Here is a 22,637-nt window from a genome sequence, read left to right on the forward strand (position 1 = left end):
ATATCACAAGTGCGCCAGATGTCACTTTCAAAATCCCATCTCTCATAGTAACAACTGAACCATTGGATTCCAAGGCTCCCAATGAGATGAGATTTTTCTTCAAACTGGGCACGTACCAAACATCAGTCAGAACTCTGGTTGATCCATCTTTATTCTTTAATTGGATTGAACCTATCCCAACAGTTTTACAGGCATTGTCATTGCCCATATAAACAACTCCTCCATTTAGTTCTACTAAATCAGAGAACCACTCCCGGTTAGGGGACATATGATAGGTACAACCCGAATCCAATATCCACTCATCTGAATGGAATGACGATGATGATGCAACTAGTGATAGTTCAGAGTCACTAGTATCATGCTTAGCAACACAAGCATCTACAGCAGCTTTTCCCTTATTCTTCAGCTTTGGACAATTTTTCTTCCAGTGGCCTTTCTCATGACAAAAAGCACATTCATCTTTCCCGAGTCTGGACTTTGACTTTGATCTCCCCTTTTGAGTTTTCTTCCGAGTGTATGAACGACCTCGGACTACTAAAGCTTCTGTATCTCTGATTGAGTTTTTCTGTTTGTCCTTCTTTCTCTGTTCATAACTGTATAAGGCCGCACAAACTTCGCTCAGAGATATATCACTCCTGCCATGAAGTAGAGTAGTTTCTAGGAACTCAAACTCCTCAGGAAGTGACCCCAACAGCATCAAAGCCAAATCTTCATCTTTGAATGTCTCATCCATATTCAGCAAATCAGTGACTAACTGATTAAATTTGGTGATGTGATCATTCATTGTGGTACTTGGAACGTATGTGAAGCGAAACAGTCTTTTCTTCAAGTGGAGCTTATTTTGACTGTTTTTCTTCAAAAAATTTTCTTCAAGTGCCACCCACAACTTATTTGCAGAAGTCTCCTTTGGAAAAGCATACCTCTGCTCTCGAGAAAGGCATGATCGAATTGTGCCACATGCCAACCGATTGATCGCCTTCCAATCTTTCTCCTGTACATCATCTGGTTTCTCTTCATCAATGGCAATGTCTAGACCCTGCTGAAAAAGGGCATCTAGAACCTCACTTTGCCACATACCAAAATGGCCCGTGCCATCAAAGATCTCCACGGCCAATCTTGCATTTGCAATTGTCGGTCTTGTCCACATGGACGATGTTGAAGCTCCTACACCGACCGTTTTCTCCATAATCTTTCAATATACCTAAGGAAATCTTTTCTGATGTGGAAGATCAGTTTAAACTGCAACCACAGAGCATACTACGATTAACCTTCGGCTCTGATACCACTTGTTGTTCCAATAGGGTCGGAAGCGTGTAAATTATTGTACTAAAAAATCACACAAAGTTCAATTCCCAGGAAAGAGAGGTGGATCACATGGATCTCTTAAATACCAAGTCTTTCCTTAGACAGAATATCCCTTCTATAGTAATTTAATAGCACAATTAAATACTACTATTATACCCTCAAATATTGAAAGAAAAATAGGACAAGAAAGAACACAAGAGTTTTAACGAGGTTCGGTAAATTATACCTACGTCCTCGGGCACTAACACCAGATGATAACTTTACTATCTTCAAAGTATTACAAACAAATAGAATTCCTTAAGAATTCTCAAATGAGAGAAGAGAGAAAACTAAGAGAGAAAGATTGGTTGGAATGGTTGAAATGAGAAATGGTTAGGCCTATTTATAGTTGAGGTTCAGGGACTAACTTGCAAATGGCTTAAAAAATTAGGGACCAAAATTGCAATTATCCCATTCAACTTTAAACAACTTGCCTATCACTTTTTTTTTTCTTTCGGTGCCACTTGCACCTCCCATTTTTGACTTTTCAACACCCTTTTTAATTTGACTTATCAACACTTTAAATTTATCTAAATAATCCAACTTTTAAATAAATCTAATATGAATTATACGAGGATTATAGATAAAATATTGTATATGATAAAATTTAAATTCTAAACGATTTTCTTGTAAATACTTCAACAGTAGGAGTCAATTAAATTAAAATCCCACTTTATATATATTTCATATTGAAAAGTATGCTGAAGGAGTTGAAAAAAGGAAAAAATATTCATTTGGAAATTAATGGGTTTGGTGTAAAATAGTAAATGTGACATTGATTTCAGTGGACACAATTGAAGAAATTAAATTACCTACATATGAGGGTCTTTTTCTTTGGCCCTTCATTCCTGTCTACCTGTTGACCATGGCATTTCCCAAATCACCACCACATCGTTTGTATTTAGAAAAAATACTGACCACCGTATGGAGGGGGAGGTGTACTTTTTTTAAAAAAAAATTTCCAAGTATTTTTTTATTAGAGTCAACAAACTCTTCAATATGAGGAAATTTACCTTCAACACTCAAATTTTTTTAGAGAGTTGGAAGATAAAAACTCTAATAAAAAAACAATACTAATCAGTTAGCTCTCAATAGATAAAACTTGAAAGATTTTTTTAAAAGAAATGCACCTCCCTCACCGATGTAAGTTTCTTTAATGTAGCTACTTCCATACCTTTACATCAATCAATATATTTTAAAAATAGATAAAATTAATATAATATGATGTAATTACTTAGAAAGTGTGGGAAGTAGAAACTATTTTTTTTTTAAATTATAGTTAAATCATCGACACATTTTTGTTGAATTTTTGTTTATTACGATGTATGTTTATTGAATTTGCAATAAATATATTATACCACGATGCATTTTGACAAAAGACACTAACAATATAGACAATTAAACTAAAATGTTTAAATCAAAAAAGAAAATGATAAATTTTTAATTTTTGAATACGGGATAAATCCCAAAATTTATTCAAGTAAAGGGAATGGGAGCAAAATTTGACCAACAAACACAAGTGGGTAAAAACAAAATAACATAAGGGTGAGAAAGAACAAGAAAGCCAAGCCAAACCCATGATGTAGACCAATCGAAAAAAGTAGTTAAGGTTTTGAGGGATACCTTCGCACAATTGCACATGCCCTAAATCTCCTTACACTCCAAACATTGTCTTTCGTTTTCCAAGCACATTTTATGTCCATATTTCGAGTAAAGCTATAATCAGTTCTAAAAAATTTTCATATTCAGAGTTCAGAGATGCCTTCTTTTATTGCTTAAAAATAAAATTTTATATTTTTATAATTTAATTTAAATATAATGTTTTTAAAATTTTTAATTTTATTTCAGATTGAGTGGAATAAAAAAAATATTCAAAATGAGTTGAGCCTATTGGACTGGACAAGCCACTCACCTTGTTGACAGGACAGCTAGTTGAGAGTAGATTTGTTTTAAGGGTTAGGCTAAAGTCATCTACAATATATAATATAATATTACTAGGTCCAAAATGTTTTATTATTTGACTATTAGTAGTTTTTGAGAATGGAAATCTTCATAGGTATGCTACCCAAATGAAAAAAAAAAAAAAAAGGGTTTCCCAATTTAGAAAACCTAGAGGAAAATCACCATTGTAATATATAACTTGCAGCAATGTTAACAAGACGAAGAAGAAGATGATGACTACCCAGTTCTTCTGTTGCAGTCAAAAGGGTTTAAAAGAGAGAATAAAAGAAAAAAGAGTTGACCCACAGCTTGTTGATGAAGGTGGTGACAGGTGAGAGTGGTACTGGTAGGGACATTAAATAATAAAACCAAACACTGAGTCTTTATATTATCACCACCAAGCTTTCCTTATATGAAGAAGAGGAGGAATGATCCTGTTTTATGGTTACTGATTGCTTACTGCTTTTAGTCACCCAATAGGGGCTCACATCTCCACCTGAGACACTACCTCCTCCTTAACCCTCCATCCCTTAAATGTTAATGCCACCAAATACAAGCACCACATATATGTGCCCCCCTTGGCAGCACTCTCAAATTATGCCCATTTAGGGAAAACCCATACCAATTAACTCCGATTGTTAATGCACTAAAACTCCACCACTTTAGTGAAGGATTTTCATCTAAGGAAGCATTATCATGTTATTAAGAGAGAGAAGAGAGAAATAATAATTACAATAATGGTCTAATTATGAATTTTATCCCTCTACTCTACTTTAATTTATCATAATCTAGTCCTCTTATTTTTATGAAAAAAAAAAGTTAGTCCAACTGAGTAATAATATTAAATATTATTAATCTAAGGACTAAATTAATATAAATCAATGGGTGAAATTCATGTGTGTATTAACGACTAGGCTAACTTCACAGTTTAATAAATGATAAGGATCAAATTCTAATAAATTAAAATAAAAGGATTAACTTATCAACTTCTTATAAAGTAGAAAGATGGAATTCAGAATTAGAGAATGAATTATGATGAATGAATGATGAGTTTGTTAAACCTAAGCTAATGAAATCTAGTCTTAATGTTGAAAATGTTTCAATTATTAACATTGATATGATTAAAACTGTTTAGTCACGCCCCCAGATATGCTTAATTAGTCCCAAAATATAATATTAAATCTTTCATATCAAACCCTATTTAAATTACTCACACTCAATTGCATTGCACATATATGTACTACTGAAAATGTAAGTGAAAAAGGAAGAATAAAGCATGATGAAAGCCATACACTTGTTTAACACTAGCTAGTTGAATCATGCCTATTTTCTCCACCGTGGTGTTAATGTGATCCACCGGCCGGGGGCTCGGAAACACCAATACCCGGAACTGATCTATAAGCGTTTAGTGACGCCAGCATGCTTAAATGAGTGTCGGTAACTGAGCCACCGCCGGCACCGATTCCGGAACCAAATTGTTGGGCCGGGAGGAGAGCCATTGGAGCGGCTAAATTCATAAAATGCACCCCACTAGACATAGTACCCCTATACATATTAGTGTTATTAGTTGAAGGAAATGTCCACATGGGATCCCCAGTGCCACTCCCACTGATGACTTGGTTGCCTATCCAAAATGTTGCCGGGATCGGATTATGACTCGTCGGAATCGAACCCGTATTAGATTGTATCAAGTAACTTCCCACCTGATTTTGTGGCGTTTCTTGCTGCTCAGGCCTCCTCCTCTTCCCTATACTAGTATCCGCGGCCTTGGCGTCCCGAATCTCTTGCTTAGCTTGCAAGAAAGCGTTCAAAGTAGTGCTACTAGTACCAGGAAAGGTCAATGAATCTTCAGATGCTAAAGCAACACCAGGAAATAAAACCCTTCGTTGTTGTTGTTGAGATGAATCGTCAAGGACATTCCTTTGATCCCATTCACTCCTCGTCCTCAATTGTTGTGTGGTAAAATTTGGATTGAAATAAGTGTTCCTCAAGTGTGAAGCCGACATGCTAGAACCTGAACTTCTTAGTGAAATATTAAGGGACGTGAAATTTGCAGGGATAGTACCTGTCCCCGTGGCAGCAATAACCGCGGGCTCAGCTTGTTGGAGCAACCACTCAATGGTTTCACCATCTGATTTGTGACCAAGCTCCCTTGTTAGCTGGAAAACCCTATCAGCACACGTAGCCGGCATGCGGATGCGACGGCCTCGTCCTTCCACTTTGGTGTGCCGGTCCTTGGTTGAAGTCCTCTTAGGTGGAGGTTTCTTGGAGGGAGGTTCCAAGGTTGGTTTGGAGCTGGTGTCGACGTCGGCAGGGTCGGAACGAGGTTGTTCCTTCTTTTCTAGGAGCTGAAGAGGGAAGTTCGGCCTGCGGATCCCATTTTCATCCATGATCATGTATGAGAGAGTGGGATTATATCTTTTTGGTGGTTTGGCTCTCCTAGTACATGATCTGAAGGTGACCCTCAATTCGGTGACTTTGATGGCCTAGTGGGTCTCTTTCTTTTTAGCTATATGATGTTGTGTTGTGTAGCTTGGAATTCCCTTTAGATGGGGAAGATTGAAGCTGCCGAGTTGGTTTTCTTATCTCTGCACAGACCAAAGAGAGAGAGGGGATAAGGGGAAGGGGGCAAGCTTTAAGCAACAAATACAATGAGTGAGAATTATGAGGGTGGGCTAAGAAAGAAAAGCAAAGACTTTTTTGGATGGGAAATAATTCGTTGAATTGAGGACCTCTTTGTAATTTTCCTTTTCTATATTGTGAAAATAAAATGAGATAACCCTAAATATAGAGAGAGATCATATAATTGTGGTTGGATAGTCCCTTGATTCAAACTCCACGTGCGGTGCTCTTTTATCATTCAATCCATAAAGACAGTGGTGGGGCCCTCGTTCCTTTACTCTGAAAAACTCAATCACTCGTTAAAAATATACAAATTATTTAGATATAATAAAGTGGTCCCCATTCCATTCTTGTAATCATTGCCTTCTGCCTTTGATCTTAATTTTAAAACAAAAGTTTACCTCTAAATAATTCCATTACTTGTAATACATCTATGATGCATGTGAACATGGTTTTATATCAAATCATCGATTAAGTTTGATTTTTCTTAATTGGAGAAATCTTAAAAACTCATTTCCTTAAAAAAAATTTCTTTCCAAGAGGAAAATCCGTTTATTGGGGATGAGAGTGAAGGATACTTGATGAAAAATCTTTCAGTAGATCTCTGAGTCAAGACCCAACACTTTTCAGGTCTCCATCTTTGAACATGTGAGCCATACAGTCTGCAATATTATATATATATATATGTGGTCCTTGAAAGTATTGTTTAAAAAGCTTATATACCCAAAATATGCCTTTTATTCCATTTTTCCATTAAAGGCTTTCATCTCTATCTATTTTGAAGTTTTGTAGGAGCAGGGGTACATTTCATAAGATCAATAGTCCTAAATCTTCCGACCAATTGAACGTTGTGCATGAGGAATGTGGTGTTGGATAAGGTGAAAGAATATAAACTTTTCTTTTATGCCAAATTTTGTTGGGACATAATAGTAAAAAGTTTGATGTTACTAAAGTAATGGAAAATCATTCGGATAACATAGATAAATATAATGTAATTATACATTGTTAATTAAACACGTCTAAAGAATTAGAATTCTTTGTAATTATAAGAGGATGAAATTACTAGTTTAGTAACTATAGCTTTATCCAATTATTTTGTGGTGTCCAAACACACTCTACCTAAAAAAAACTGGCTAAAAAAATTAACCTAAAACTTTTATTCAATAAATTATCATTTTAGTCCCTCTAGTATGTTCAAACTTTAAATTTAATCATTACACTTTAATTTGGCGTAGAAGAGGAGTTCGAGTCTTAATATCTAAAATCTCTTCTTCTTCTTTTCGAGCAGTCAATATATCTACTCATACTAGTGTAAAACTCAACTAATTTTACGTACTTATGTAAATTTTTGTACGATTATTATTTTTATAATTCAACTATAAGCTATTATTGATGAATAAAACAACTTGAATTATACCATATGTGTATATGTATACATATAGTACATAAGAAAGACCCACCAGCAAAGAGGAATGAGAGAGAAAGCATAGCACGTCTAACCCATGTGCCTAACAGGCCAAAGTGTAGCTTAAAAGGGAACAAAAATAAGCACATTGCCTAAAATATAGCGACTTCCAAAATCTATTTCAACAACCAACATACCTAACTATCTCATAATTCGATTTTCTTTTCCCCATCTTCTCTAATCATTTTTTTCCCTCTAAATCTCCACTAATCACCCTTCTTCCTCTTGATTATGACCCTTCCTTAATATGTCACCTTTCTTGCTTTAACTTTTTCATTTCTTTTTTGTTTTACTAAATCTTTGTGATTTTGAAGAAAAAAAAACCCAGTACATTGTCATTTCAAGTTCCCTACACCTTAACATGCATGTAACAAAACAATGGTGTGTGCGCAGACAGTGGCATTTGCCTCTTTGGATATATGGTTTAATTCTTTTTGTAGTCCTCTTAAATTTTAATTAGTTTTAGCTTTTATGTTAAATGAATAATTTTTAGCCTTCTTAGATATTAATAATTCAAATTTTTAGCTTTATCTTCCGAAATTTTTAATTTTATCCTAATCATAGAGCACAATGATTCTCGATATGAAACCAATAATGTCGAAGTTGTCCTGATGAAGTACTGTTTATTATAAAGGAACACCACATAGAAGAAATACCTTTATCTGAAACTTTACAAACGTTATTAGGCAAATCATGGGTTCCTATATGTTATAACATTATCTCCATGTAAGTAATAATAAGAGTTGAGAGTGTATGGACAAGGGAAGTTGTATAAATTCTATTCAATATTACCTTTTTAAAAATAATTAAAAATTAATATTTTTTGGGAAGCCGATTATAAAAATAAATAAAGGGTATCATATGCAATATATCTCACCAAACAAATATTATATTAAATCGTTTTATCTTTTCATTCATCAAAATTATTGATATTATTACTATTTTTCACGTCTAAAAATAAATTTGAAGTAAGTTTGATGCAAGCAATTTTAGCATTAACTCTTGGACCAATAATAGTGGGATTTGGACCACAGCAGTGATGTACTATTTTATGGTTGGTGCATGGTACAAAAACATGCCATCATCTTCATTTCAATACAAAAGTGTTTTTTATTTTTATTTGGGTAATAGAAGAAATCCTATGTGGGTGTTCCTCTTCCGCTTAAACAAAGAGTTTCTATTTATACTTTTGATTTAAAATTATTAATTTTTTTTTAGTTTCTCTTAAATCAAATTTTAGCTAAATTCCTCTCTCGTAAACAAAACAAAATTTATAAATATATGAGTGGAAAATAGTCCCCCATTGGGGAAGAGATCACGTGCCTTGCCATCTTTTGCCGGTGATGCTGATGGCTTACCCTCCATTTTTGTGTTTAATTATTTAACCCGAATGTTAGTTGTAAATCACCCCCTTAATTTCTTCCCTTTTTGGGTCAAGCTGGCCGCTCTCTTTCTTTGAATTTCATTAACAACAATCGGATAAGATGTTACCCTTTTTTTCATATCCCTTTTAAAATTTGTTCATAAATGAGAATATTTCAGAATTTTTTGAAATTTTATATTTTATTTTATTAGTCTCATCATTTGTTTGGTTTACTTTTTTTTTTAAAATTGATGAATAAAAATAATTTGTTTAGTAATGTTTTTGTTGTGCAAATTAAGTTTTAATTTGATTGGTATTGATATTGTTGTCAGAGAATGTGGGTTCAAGTACGCTCAAGCGCATTATCCTCCTATTTAAGGGTTGGAGAGATGCTATGATTAATTCTAGACATTATATCAAAAATAATAGATATTATAAGAATTTATAATAAGATTAATGTTAAAAAAATAATATTATTATTTTTGCTAAAAAAACTGTGTTTGAGTAGTAGAAAGTAATGTTAACAAACCTTCAATGACAAATGAATATAATTATTAAATGTGATTATAACTTTTTGTATAATTTGTAATGTATTTGAAATTTTATAGTAAAAAATATTAAGAAAAATAGCAGTGAGAAATCTTAGGTGGATGAATAGAAGCATAGTAATAAAAGAGATTACCATTCTAATACGGAAACAAAATTAGAAGGAATCATTGCTTGGCTTCCTCCCAAATATATAAACTTTGATTTCTTTGGGATAACTTAATATTTATTCCATGAATTTGTACTTTTTTTTTTAGTTCTTGAATCTCTTTCATCCATAAATAGTTTTAGAATTTGGTAGTTTTTTTCTAATTTGATTCACAAACTTAGCTTCCATTAATTATGATGATGTAATACTCTTATATTTGTGTTAAACTATCACTTAAAAATTTAAAAAGTTATATTATATCTAAAAAGTATTAAATTTATAACATATTTAATTCTTTTTTTTAAAAAATCAAGTGATAACATAGTACAATCTTAAAGTGTTACGTTATCATGTCTTAACAAAATCTAAGTGCATGGTCCAAATTGAGAAAGGTACAAAGTTTCAAGACTAATGTGGACTAAAGATGTTACAATTTTTTCAACTTGGTCCTGAACTTCTTTTGTCCACACTCCACAATAGTCCAGGAATTTAGTAACTTTTCCTAATTTAGCCCATGAACTTGGATTCTGTTAAGTACAATAATATAATACTTTGAAATTGTACTAAACTATCACTTAATCTCAAAGTGACACATCATTATATTTTAGCTAAATCCAAATGCAGGGACCAAATTAAAAAAGCTGCAAAATTTTAATACTAATATAGACTTAAAAAAATTGAAAAGGAGCAAGATAGGAAAAAATTTCCAATCCAACAACTAAATGTTACTTTATCTGAATTAATAAAACAATTGATTTAAAAAATTGACAGATTAACTGTTTGGGAAGAAAAAAGCTGGCTAAAGCCAATAAAGAAAATTCCATCATCACTTTCTATATCCATGGCCGAATGAAAGAAGAAGAGTGGGTCATTTTCTCTTTTAAGACTTTTTCCTATGACTTCTCTACCTTATACTCTTTTTTCTTTTGTTAATATAAATTTCTTTTTTTTTAAAAAAAAAACCTTTTGAAAAGCCTTCGAAATTGACTCTAAAAATTTTGTGTCCAAAAATGCAATGGCCAAGTCAAGCAAATATATAGAGAAGAAAATTCAAATGCAAATAAATGTTAGGCCAAATTGAGTAGAATATTTTGTACAACAAAAATTTTGATTTAGAAAACAACTTTAAGACCTATTTGGTGCTGCTGTTGGCTAATAAAATGCCAACTCGACATGTTTGAGTCGGATTGAATTTATGTATATTATTAATTTATACTATTATTTAAGTTTATAATTAATTTGTACGAGTCAATCGAGCATCAACTCAATTAGGATAAATATAAAAATATTTTTTCGTAATTAAAATAAATTATATTATCTAAAAGTATTTTATTCTTTTTATTTTAACAAAAACTAATAAAAAGAATAAAGCATGATGAAAGCCATACACTTGTTGAACACTAGCAAGTTGAATCATGCCTATTTTCTCCACCGTGGTGTTGATGTGATCCTCCGCCCGGGGGCTCGGAAATAACAATACCCGGAACTGGTCTATAAGCGTTTAGTGAAGCCGGCATGCTTGAATGAGTGTCGGTAACTGAGCCACCGCCGGCACCTATTCCCAAACCAAATTGTTGGGCAGGGAGGAGAGCCATTGGAGCGGCTAAATTCATAAAATGCACCCCACTAGACATAGTACCCCTATACATATTAGTGTTATTAGTTGAAGGCAATGTCCACATGGGATCCCCAGTGCCACTCCCACTGATGACTTGGTTGCCTATCCAAAATGTCGCCGGGATCGGATTATGACTCGTCGGAATCGAACCCGTATTAGATTGTATCAAGTAACTTCCCACCTGATTTTGTGGCGTTTCTTGCTGCTCAGGCCTCCTCCTCTTCCCTATACTAGTATCCGCGGCCTCGCCGTCCCGAATCTCTTGCTTAGCTTGCAAGAAAGCGTTCAAAGTAGTGCTACTAGTACCAGGAAAGGTCAATGAATCTTCAGATGATAAAGCAACACCAGGAAATAAAACCCTTCGTTGTTGTTGTTGTTGCTGTTGAGATGAATCGTCAAGGACATTCCTTTGATCCAATTCACTCCTCGTCCTCAATTGTTGTGTGGTAAAATTTGGATTGAAATAAGTGTTCCTCAAGTGTGAAGCCGACATGCTAGAACCTGAACTTCTTAGTGAAATATTAAGGGACGTGAAATTTGCAGGGATAGTACCTGTCCCCGTGGCAGCAATAACCGCGGGCTCAGCTTGTTGGAGCAACCACTCAATGGTTTCACCATCTGATTTGAGACCAAGCTCCCTTGTTAGCTGGAAAACCCTAGCAGCACACGTGGCCGGCATGCGGATGCGACGGCCTCGTCCTTCCACTTTGGTGTGCCGGTCCTTGGTTGAAGTCCTCTTAGGTGGAGGTTTCTTGGAGGGAGATTCCAAGGTTGGTTTGGAGCTGGTGTCGACGTCGGCAGGGTCGAACGAGGTTGTTCCTTCTTTTCTAGGAGCTGAAGAGGGAAGTTCGGCCTGCGGATCCCATTTTCATCCATGATCATGTATGAGAGAGTGGGATTATATCTTTTTGGTGGTTTGGCTCTCCTAGCACATGATCTGAAGGTGACCCTCAATTCGGTGACTTTGATGGCCTAGTGGGTCTCTTTCTTTTTTGCTATATGATGTTGTGTTGTGTAGCTTGGAATTCCCTTTAGATGGGGAAGATTGAAGCTGCTGAGTTGGTTTTCTTATCTCTTCACAGACCAAAGAGAGAGAGGGGATAAGGGGAAGGGGGCAAGCTTTAAGCAACAAATACAATGAGTGAGAATTATGAGGGTGGGCTATGAAAGTAAAGCAATGACTTTTTTCGGATGGGAAATAATTCGTTGCATTGAGGACCTCTTTGTAATTTTCTCTTTTCTATATATTCCATTATATATAATTTGAATGATTTTCATTATGAAAATAAAATAACCCTAAGCTTTTATTTATTTATAGAGAGAGAGATAGATCATATTATTGCGGTTGGACAATCCCTTGATTCAGACTCCACGTGTGGTGCTCTTTACCATTCAATTCATAAAAGACAGTGGTGGCCTAAGGCTGAGGCCCCATCCCCTTAAACTATATCTCTCTCTCTCCATTATTAAAATTATACAAAAGAAAAATCAATTTATTTAGATATATATGACATAATAAAGTGGTTCTCATCCCATTCTCGTAATCATTGTCTTCTGGCTTTGATGTTAATGTTTAAATAAAAGTTTTACAATCTAATTTACCTGTAAATAATTCAATTAATTTTATGGAGGATTTAAAGTGCATATTAATGAAAAACAAAGTCCAAGTCTTGAAATATTCAAATTTTGTTTTAGGTAAATTTATGGTTAACTATACTATATAAAATTAATTACTTTTAAAAGAACTAAACAGGCTTAAATGGAAATCAATTACAATTATAGATCAATTTAGATGAAATTTGAGGTTTATAATTTTAAACAAATCAAACTTGAGTAACTATACATGTTCCTACATGATCCGATTAAATAAAAACCTCTAGTACATAATTTAATTATGATCTTAAATGTTGGTTGGGTAGAAAAGAGGTTAGATGGAATTGAGACGAAAATTAGAGAAAAGATTTCTGTTTTGGTCTAAACTAGGTTTTAATGTTTTATTCAACTCTTTGTTTGAAGTTTAAAGGGATAAGTTGATATGAAGTATTATAAATTCTTTTTACAAAAAGGGTATGAAATAGAAGGAGAGGGGTGACCCACAATCCAGCTCACAGAATGAAAAGTCCTTCTCCAGTCACACTGGCAAAGTTGGTGGGTGGGCTGACACTGCCGCATCACTCTCTCGACAGTTGGAATCTTCTTTAAGGGATGACGTCATCCAAGCCACGTGGAAGCGTCAAGGTGGCCCCACCGCCTCCTCTTCTTCTTCTTCCCTCCAAAATCTTAGGGCTGATGTCAACAACACTGTGACAATGGAGAAAAGAGAGAAGAAGTGGGGTCACATCATATCATGCATGACTTTTTAGCCACTGCTCTCTGCTTTTGGGATTTCCGTTATGCTTACTGAAAATGAATGAATGGATTTGTGGGCTACAGCCTTAGCCTTAGGCTTTAGGCTACGCATTCTAGTTAAGTAACCAATTTTGAATTATATTTCTTACTATTAAATTTGATTTTCTTAATGTTTTCCTACTCCATTCATCAAAATCCAATGAAGACAAACACACAAACCCAAAAAGCCATTTAACACCAAAACACTACCAGGCATCCCCCATATATCAATATATACATTAAAATCTGTTTTAATTTCCTTTTTTATTTCAAACTAAAAAATTATATCTCTTTATTTTTTAGATTTAAAAATATAAATTAAATTATTAACATCATTAAAATTCTATTAAATCCATTAAAGCAGGATCACAATACCAATAAATTTAATAAAAAAATTTAACCATATTTATATTTTAAGCCACCCCAAATATAAATAATTTTTATATGTGCAGTAATAATAACTTAATGGGACCACCTAACCTCTAAATTTCAAACTAGATGATTGTCACATGATTGACTATGGAATGATTTGGGGAAAAGGGCTTTTATATTTTCCGAACTTTACACTATATACGTCAAGGCACTACTATTATTTTTCTTATCCTTGAAGAACTATTTTGGGGGTAAATTCCAAACAACATTGTCTTAGAGAAAAAGACAAATTATAGAGCTCTAAATAAATATGGTTGGCCGCCAGTGATTTAGGGAATAATAAGTCATATATACAGATGTAATAATTAGTTGGAAAGTTCTCAAGAAGGATTGAGGGTAAAACCATTCATTTTTACTCTAGATGACTCCATAAAAAATATTTTAATTACTAAACTCAAATCATTCAAAATTCGAGCAATTAAAACTTGATGCAACTCAATTTTAAAATTACCGTAACTCAAAACTAATTTAAATCTAAATGATTCAATATAACATTTAGTAGTTAAATTTTACACATTCACTTTTTTTAAGTTCAATTTGATACCTAATCTTATCAAATGTTACACAAATTACACAAAACACTAATGGTATTAAGTTTTTTTAATGAGAGAACAAAAACAACTAATGTATGACCAACATGTGACCGGACATGAAATTTAATGGCAAGAATAATTACATTAAGGCTGAAATTATTGACTATTAATGTCCAGAACGATTCAAGAAAGACCACATGCTTAAAGCGTAGTCTGATCTTCACAAAACTCTCAATTCCACAAAAACATCATCAATGTTAGAGAAAATGTGTTAAAATTTCTTTGCATTAAACTATGCTTAACAAATTAATATTGAATAAGAAAATAGGAATTTTAAAAACCAAAATAAAATAAAAAACCGTTAATAAATAAATTAAAATAGAAGTGACTGAACATTTAAAATACAAAAAAAAAATCATTTCATCTATCACATATCAATCATAAATTAATTATTTTTGTTACCAAAAAAATTAACATTGTTAGTATAATGAAGTAATTTGCATAACTTTCTGACAAGTTCAAATACCAAATCGAACCAAAACAAAAGATTAGGTACCAAATTAAGAAAAAATTGTCAAGTTCAAATACTAAATTGGGTACCCAACTAAAAATAAGTATCAAATTTGGATACCAAATTAAGAAAAAGTATCAAATTCAAGTACCAAATTGAAACAAAAAAATCTTTGTACCAAATTAGGGAAAATAATTGAGTTTAGGTACCAAATGTTATATTAAACCAATCTAAAATAGCCCAAAAAACTCTAGAACTCAAATTAACCTACCATGACACATTGATCCGACCTGCCTAAATAAGAGGTCTATTTCACAGTATTAAACCTCTCTTTCTGTAAATGAATCCTTTTGGGTTTTGGACGAAATGCTTTATTCGGGCTCCTTCAAAATCACCGTCGAATGAACACCACAGCCCAAAGATCAACAAAAAATAAATACATTATTACATTGTGATGTGTGTAGTATTTTTGACTAAAAGCACTCTTTTTACAGCAAAAGCAATACTAAACAAAGTGCTTTTACCATCAAAAGTCTTTCTAAAACCACTGTTGAAATTACAAGCTATTATATGATACACGTGAATAAATGTTCTACAATTTCTAAAACGTGATCACAAAGGGTTCAGGGACCCCAGCATAAATATCAAAAACTGCCGAGGCATATAAAACATCAACATTGTTTCAGGACAAAAAAGAGGTTACTTCTTTACCTGCCAAGTAGCAGCCTTTTAGCGCATCTCAAACACTAGGGCTAAAAAGGCCCCAGTCATTTATTTTGAAGTTTGTAACAGCTAGTTTAAAGATTTCAACCATCGGCATGAATCCAGATTGCGTCGCAGGAATAGCTAATCCTGCACTAACTGCACTAGCGCTTTCACTCAATGGACTGCAATCATAATAGATGGTAGCAAAAGTGTTATACATAAATGACCGCGTAATTCCAAAGTCGATGGGGCAATCAGAACTTTTGGTCACATTACTTCCCAACAAGTTAGAAAAGAAACAGTTACTGAAACAGGTTTTTAATATTATGTTTGCTATATTAATGTCTTAAATGATAAAAGAACAACAAAATGATATGTCATGATATTTCTCTACAGAAAAAACAGCGGTGACGCTTTAACACTTACTTTATCACGATGGGCTCATATGCAGTGATCAGAGCATCTGTTCCTACTTCCTTAAGACGTATGTTTGCAAGATAGACCTTCATGGATATTCATCAAGAAACCATTTTTCAGTTTAGAACTGAATAAAAATTGCGAAAGCTGAAAACACAAGAAATGTTACCTTGATAATATTCTGAGCTTCTCTTCCTTGCCGTCCCTTAGAAACAGCCTATGCATAGAAGGGATTAAAAGATATGAGAGACAGAAGGGAAGCAATGAAAGTCAAGAACTAATATCCAACCACCAATCTAACTGGTGGTATAGTAACCAGGCATTAAGACACATATTACTGTCCCAGACAGTCTACAATGAACCATTTGACAGTCTTGGCAATACAGACTAACAACAATAAAGCAATACCTTTTGCTTTGCTCTAACCAGGAGAAATTGCATCTGGTATTGGGGCGGATCAATCATAGCAAAAAGTTCATGACATTGAAGATACAAGACATGCACCCAAAATTTAAGATTAATTGTTTCAGAACTTCCCAACACAAGTTCAGACCATTGCCAACAGTTTTTTTACCTTGCTAATATCATCTAATCTTACAATTTCAGTCTGTCAATAATCGAAACATGCTATAAAGAAAATATTATTCGTAAGTCTCACATATGCATCCCCTCTGTATTAACATAAAAATATGCTAGAGGCAATCAACCTAAATTCTAGCTTTTACACCCGCACATGCATATTCATAATAGCACACACAATGAAGGAACACATTATCATTTAAGTCAATGAACAGCACATAGAGAGTATCCAATCTGACATAGTCTGGTAGAATTTAAAGGTTACTGTGCCAAGCATGTAGATTAAGATGATAGAATGTTAAGAGTAAGAAATATTGAGACTCGAGGAAGAGAATAAAGTTTGGCAAGGCAGATATTTGTGGACAACAGAAAAATGAAAGTTGAAACTAGTAACAATGGAACTCTAAGCAAATGTCTGCTAAATGACTCATACCATTTGGCCAACTGCAGTTGTAACAATGGCTGGAATGTTTTTGTAACACAATCCAGGAGCCTCAACCACTGTTGACTGCTCAAGCAGCTGAAACATATAGCAAGAAAGAAAATGTTAGGCTAAACCATATCAAGTCTCAAACAGTTGCCAAGCAAACAAAAGAACATGCAGAAACAATGTACCGAATGTCTTTAACATCAATTGGACCTAAGGAAATATGAAAGACAACCAGACCAATGCATAAAACACAGTATCCTAATTGTCAAAGAACAGGTAGAGCTTATAGTTCTTATTTCATTAACAATGATATAGCCAATTAGCCATACAGGCAAAACCAATCATTTTTTGAATTGGGGGTAGGGGCAGAGATGTGCGAAGGATTGAACAAAGTTTTTGCTCCATAGAACACAAGAATCTTTCCCCTAGGCCAAGAGGTTATCGGCCAAAAACCAATCATTCTCTTTTGTGGAGTATACTCCATAATCCAAAAGAAAATAAATTTAAAATAAAGAACCAAGAATTAAAAATGTAGTACAAGGAAAAAGAAAACTATTTAGACCACTATATTTAGACCAGATATCCTATCAAAGTTTGAGGGCAGTACTGTTAGCTACATTATAATGCCATAAACCAACAAATCCTATATTGGGTAATGGAACGATGTAAAATTCTCAAATGATAAGCCTAAATCTGTAAAATCAAAATTGCTTTAAATTACACTTTCCTAACTACTATAGAATCGAGAAAATGACATAAGAGAACATAAAAGACTACCGTGAATCCTTCACCATCTTGTTCAATGGCAAGATCTTGAATAAACCAGACAGCACTCCCTTCATCTCCAACATCATGCTTGTAATCTAGTAACTCAAATATTAAGCTCTCATCACGTGCAGGGTCCACAAAAACCTCCTTTAATTTCAACACACACACACACACAAGAAAAGAAAGACGATCAGATAAATAAACAAATTAAAAATAAAGAGTACCAAAAAGGAAAACAGAGAACGATATACTAACCTGATGATCGGGAACTTGCCTGATGTTACTGACATCCTACAATAATGAACAATGTTAAAAACAGAGTTTAGTTATATAATTATTGTAATTATCTAGTTATAATATCTCTACCATGCTGAAATTTAAGATTTAATGTTCTACTTTAATTGGGCATGATTTGATCTTCTCCAAACTGAAAACACTTATTTATTTGCTGCCGTTAAATTGATCACATGAAATTCTTCTTAAAACAACCTTAAGTGCATTTGACTTACAGTCGTTGAATTTGAACATGGTTTAATATTTTCACGTTACTCCGATACTGTGATAAAAAAAAATTATATGCCATTACTTTTACAGAAATCACTAAAAGTGTCATCAAACGTTATAAAAGACAAAATAATACCAAATTAAAATTTAAAAATTAAATTCAACATGGTAGAAGGACTAAAACCAGAATTGAACCTACCATAGAGCATGAAATTGAAGAAAAAATAAATAAAGTAACCTGAAACCTAAGAGGAAAAGTAGTTGAGATTGCTCCACCGAACAAAGGCCTTTCAGATAATAAATCTGCAGACATTTTTACTGAAAATGTCCACTGAACAGAAAATCAAAAAAGAAAAAAGAAATGGCGAAGAACAGATTTTTACTAAGAGACGACGCGAAGACGAAAAAGGGTCCGGGTTCTTTTTTTTTTGAAGAAGAAGAAGAAGAAGAATTTTGTAGAAGACGCGGGTTTTTTTTTTTTTTTTTGTATGGTGCTTTTAATATAAAGGACTGTTTGAGGAGAGCGTTTGAATTACGCCATCTCTGTCTTGGAATTTAAGGTAAACAATAAGGGTAAAAGAGTAATTTTCTTCAGTAAGCCCCCTGAAGGGAATACGACGTCGTACTTGATGATAAATTCGATAACCATGCAAGCACGTTAGGATAAGAGAAGAACGATAAGTTACTCTCATTTTAATTAAGATAATTATTAGAATTCATTACTTTTATTAAAAAATTTATTAATCTAATAATTGATTACTGATATGGCATTTTATTAATTTTTGACTAAAATTAAGAATTTTTCTGTAATTAGTTTAAAATATTATTTATTTATTTATAATATGAAGATTTTAATTATGATATCATCAACATTTAAATCTTTTTTAAGAAGAGGGAATTTGACGAGGACGATAAGCCCATTACCATGACTCTACCCTTTTCCAATAAAAGAAAAATCAGAACAAATAAAAGTTATGTCACAAAAAAATGCATAGAACCTTCATCATGTTAAAGCTTCCATGGCCTCAAGTAATGTTGCAAATTTCGAACCAATATACCAGTAAGCTTCCATTATATCTATAGAAATGCAGTCCTAACTGATGGAAATCATTGGTTTACCTTAATTGTGAAGCACCGAAAGCATCCGCGAATGATATGAGATGTTTGATATTATCGGGTTCATAAATCATAACCGGCAACCAAAGCACGAGCATGAGCCGTTGCTTGTTCTTTAGAAATTAGTACATTCTTCCTAGTTTTGAGAACTCGTTGAAGTCGAACCCTGCAGTTTAACCCCAGATGAGCAATGGCTGCGTGGTAATGACAGAAATGTACTGAGAAATCAAAGCTAATGTGAGCAAATTGCAGAGAACAACGAAAATTACTTTGAATTTTCTTCTTGAACCGCATCCCTAGTTCCATTGAATTTACCATTTGACCTAATGAAGCATTGAAGTACAAGTGAAATAAGATTGTGAGATATCAAATGAATGAAACCAAACAAATGCTTCAGCAGATCAGACACAACTTACCTTTGATGAAATTCCCTGAAATAACTTATTCAGTTCCTGTCAGTTCCAAATTGCATGTAATCAGACAATGTGCTACATTACCACATATATTTGACACTCAACTCTAAGTCTAACATACCATTTATTCGTGAATCATGACTAACATGATTGATAATACTATAACAAGACTGAATTCTAAAATAAACTGATTTTTATTTTCCTCCTGTTACGATCGTGGTAGTCGGTGGCGGTAGGGTGGTCAATGGTGTTATGTTGACAAGTGTACTCATCAAAAAAGGTGGGATCATAGCCATGATTCATCGTTGTTGTCATCGGATTCCCTCTTCCTTAAAAAGATTCAAATGTTGATGATACACCATTGAAATTTTCATGTTACAAACAAATCAAAAAATATATTTTTTAGACTAATTATAAAGAGGCCCTAGCTTTAGTCAAAAGTCAAAGAAAAATGTCACATTACCAATCCGTTAATGGATTAACATAACGACATTGACAAATTCGAGTAGTTATCTTGATTAGAGTGATTAAATTGACAAAAAAAATAGAATGACCAAAAAATAATTTTTGTATTTTAGTTTGATATTTTTTCTTATAAGTTACCGAAGTTATTTTTTATACAATGTGACACCTATTTGAAAAAATTTATACATTTTGGCACATGAGCATAATAGTGTTAACTTATTAATATTTAATTTGGACTTTAGAGTTGATTTGATAAAAAATTATAATTAGCTAATAATATTAAAAATTAACATTCATCATATTAATCCTGTAATAGGCCATTTTTGCCAAGGCCCAAACCAAGCCAAATAAAAAAAAATTAAAAGTCCAAATTAAAAACAGTCGAATTACAATATTACAAGCCCAAAAAAAAAATTAATCGCCTAGGTCCGATAACCTAAACTAAGTTTTCAATAAAATAAAAAAACCCTAGCCTCTAGTGTCACTGCCCTCCACGTGAACGAGCACGCTGCCCGAGGCCTAACGTGCCTTTGCCGCTGTTTCACCAAAATGGCAAGGGCATGCTTTTTGCCTCGTCGTTGACTCTCCAAAGGTACCTGCAAAAAGAATGAAAAATGGACAACAACAGCAAGAATAATAAAAAGAAATAGTATATAGCAGAAACAGAAAAAAGAAAAAGAAAATAATATGTAAATTTGGCTATAAAGGCCAGATTCAATATGTATTGTTTTTTTGGACAGAGAAATTGAATACAAAAAACAACAATCAACAAAAACAACATACAAAATTTTCAAAGGTGATTTATCCTATTTTTATTTTTATCGAAGTAAACAAATAAAATAAAAAATATTTACTTGTCTCTTGGTATCGCGCCGCCGTTGGAGCCTTTCTCCAATCATGAAAGCCGCCGAACCTATTAGGGTGTCGTTTGGGCTTCGGAGACACGAAAAGGTGTGGTAGAAAAGGGCGAAAGTCGATTTTTTTTTCTTTTTTATTTTTTTAGGCATTTGCCTTTGGATCTAGAATCTAAGGCCTTTTTTTTTAAAGGCAAAAAGGAGATTTTTTGAAATTTTTCGGCCACCGGAGACGTCAGTCGCCATCGCTGACGGCTGGTGGCCGCGGTGGCCTGACAACCAGAGCTCAGAAGGGACCAGAGAGCAAAGAGAGAGCTCTCAATTTTTTTTTAAGAAACAGTGCAAAATGAAATTAAAAAATAGCTTTTATAGGCCCTGTAAAACGACATTGTTTTAGGGCTGATTTTAACACCCCAGAAAGGCGTCGTTTTGGCCTTTGACTCGAGATTCGACCCAAGACCCTAGGATCCGCGTGTTTTTGGACTAAGGGTCTATTTACCCTTTCAGTCATTCTGCTTTTGGACTATTTTTCAATCTGGTCCTTATTTTAGCTTTTTTTTTTAAATTTACCCATTTGATTTTGTTATCTTTAATTTTCGTCCTTTGACTATTAAGTCTCCAAGGAACGCTGCGTTTAAAGGAGAAGAGGAGTATTGCCTAATTGATCCCCGTCTTTCCTTCCCGCATTTGATTTTAATCCCTTACTTTATTTTATTGTTTAATTTGTTTATTTTATTATGATTTTTACTTTAAATTTTGTTTAGATCCTGATTTAGTCCTTTACTTCCGATCTTTTATATTTTATTTTCCTTTGTATTTATTTATCTATTTATATATTTATACATTTATCTATTTATTTCTTTATTTCTTTTTGTGTTTTTTCTTTTTTTCTCACTATTATTATTTTATCTATTACTTATTTATGTATTTTATTACAAATTGCAACCTTAATTTCATTTACATTTTAATTTGGTCCTTTGTTTTCAATATTTTATAAACCATTTTCCTCTATATTTATTTATGTATTTATTTATTTTTTTCCTTGTCCTATTGTAATCTTTTTTTATGTGCATATTATTATTATTATTATTTATTTTATTATTTATTTTATTATTATTTTTTCCTTTGATTGTTCATTTTAGTATTAAAGTAGTATATATTATGTGATTATCGCCGCCATTATATATATTATGAATTGTTTTATTAGTATATTCATATCATTGTCATTCATTAGCTCGAAATTTTATTCGTATATCAACGTTCCATTTTCTACATTACCATTTTATTTTATTTCATTAAATCATGTCATGAATCAAGTTTAAATATATTTACCCATAGTTGTTTTTATATTATACCCCCAAATAAGATAAATACCCATCGTTTCAAATTTTACATATGTTATTATAAAAAGGAGGAAAAATTTTAAAAATAGGTAATATTTCGTATTTGGAGATTCGAGGAGTTGTGCCCTAACT

The 22,637-nt window shown here is 33.1% G+C and overlaps 2 protein-coding genes and 1 pseudogene across 2 annotated transcripts; all 3 read right to left on the reverse strand.

Moving 5' to 3' along the window:
• Nucleotides 1-4,456: 4,456 nt before the first annotated feature.
• On the reverse strand, nt 4,457-6,039 carry LOC107893947 (transcription factor TCP15). Its single transcript, XM_016819109.2, has one exon. It carries the CDS (start codon nt 5,679-5,681, stop codon nt 4,629-4,631), a length of 1,053 nt encoding a protein of 350 aa, XP_016674598.2. The 5' UTR covers nt 5,682-6,039; the 3' UTR covers nt 4,457-4,628.
• A 4,780-nt stretch (nt 6,040-10,819) lies between these two features.
• LOC107893949 (transcription factor TCP15-like) lies at nt 10,820-12,299 on the reverse strand (annotated as a pseudogene).
• Nucleotides 12,300-15,295: 2,996 nt separating this feature from the next.
• Nucleotides 15,296-18,839, reverse strand: LOC107893950 (ran guanine nucleotide release factor). The gene is made up of 7 exons (XM_016819111.2): nt 18,553-18,839; nt 18,066-18,101; nt 17,820-17,957; nt 17,046-17,132; nt 16,203-16,250; nt 16,043-16,119; nt 15,296-15,798 (listed from the first exon to the last, which is right to left on the reverse strand). The coding sequence occupies exons 1-7, from the start codon at nt 18,625-18,627 to the stop codon at nt 15,651-15,653; spliced, it is 609 nt and encodes a 202-aa protein (XP_016674600.1). The 5' UTR covers nt 18,628-18,839; the 3' UTR covers nt 15,296-15,650.
• Nucleotides 18,840-22,637: the final 3,798 nt, after the last annotated feature.

The sequence above is a fragment of the Gossypium hirsutum genome, chromosome A13 (assembly GCF_007990345.1).
Source record: "Gossypium hirsutum isolate 1008001.06 chromosome A13, Gossypium_hirsutum_v2.1, whole genome shotgun sequence".
Taxonomy (NCBI): Eukaryota; Viridiplantae; Streptophyta; class Magnoliopsida; order Malvales; family Malvaceae; genus Gossypium; species Gossypium hirsutum.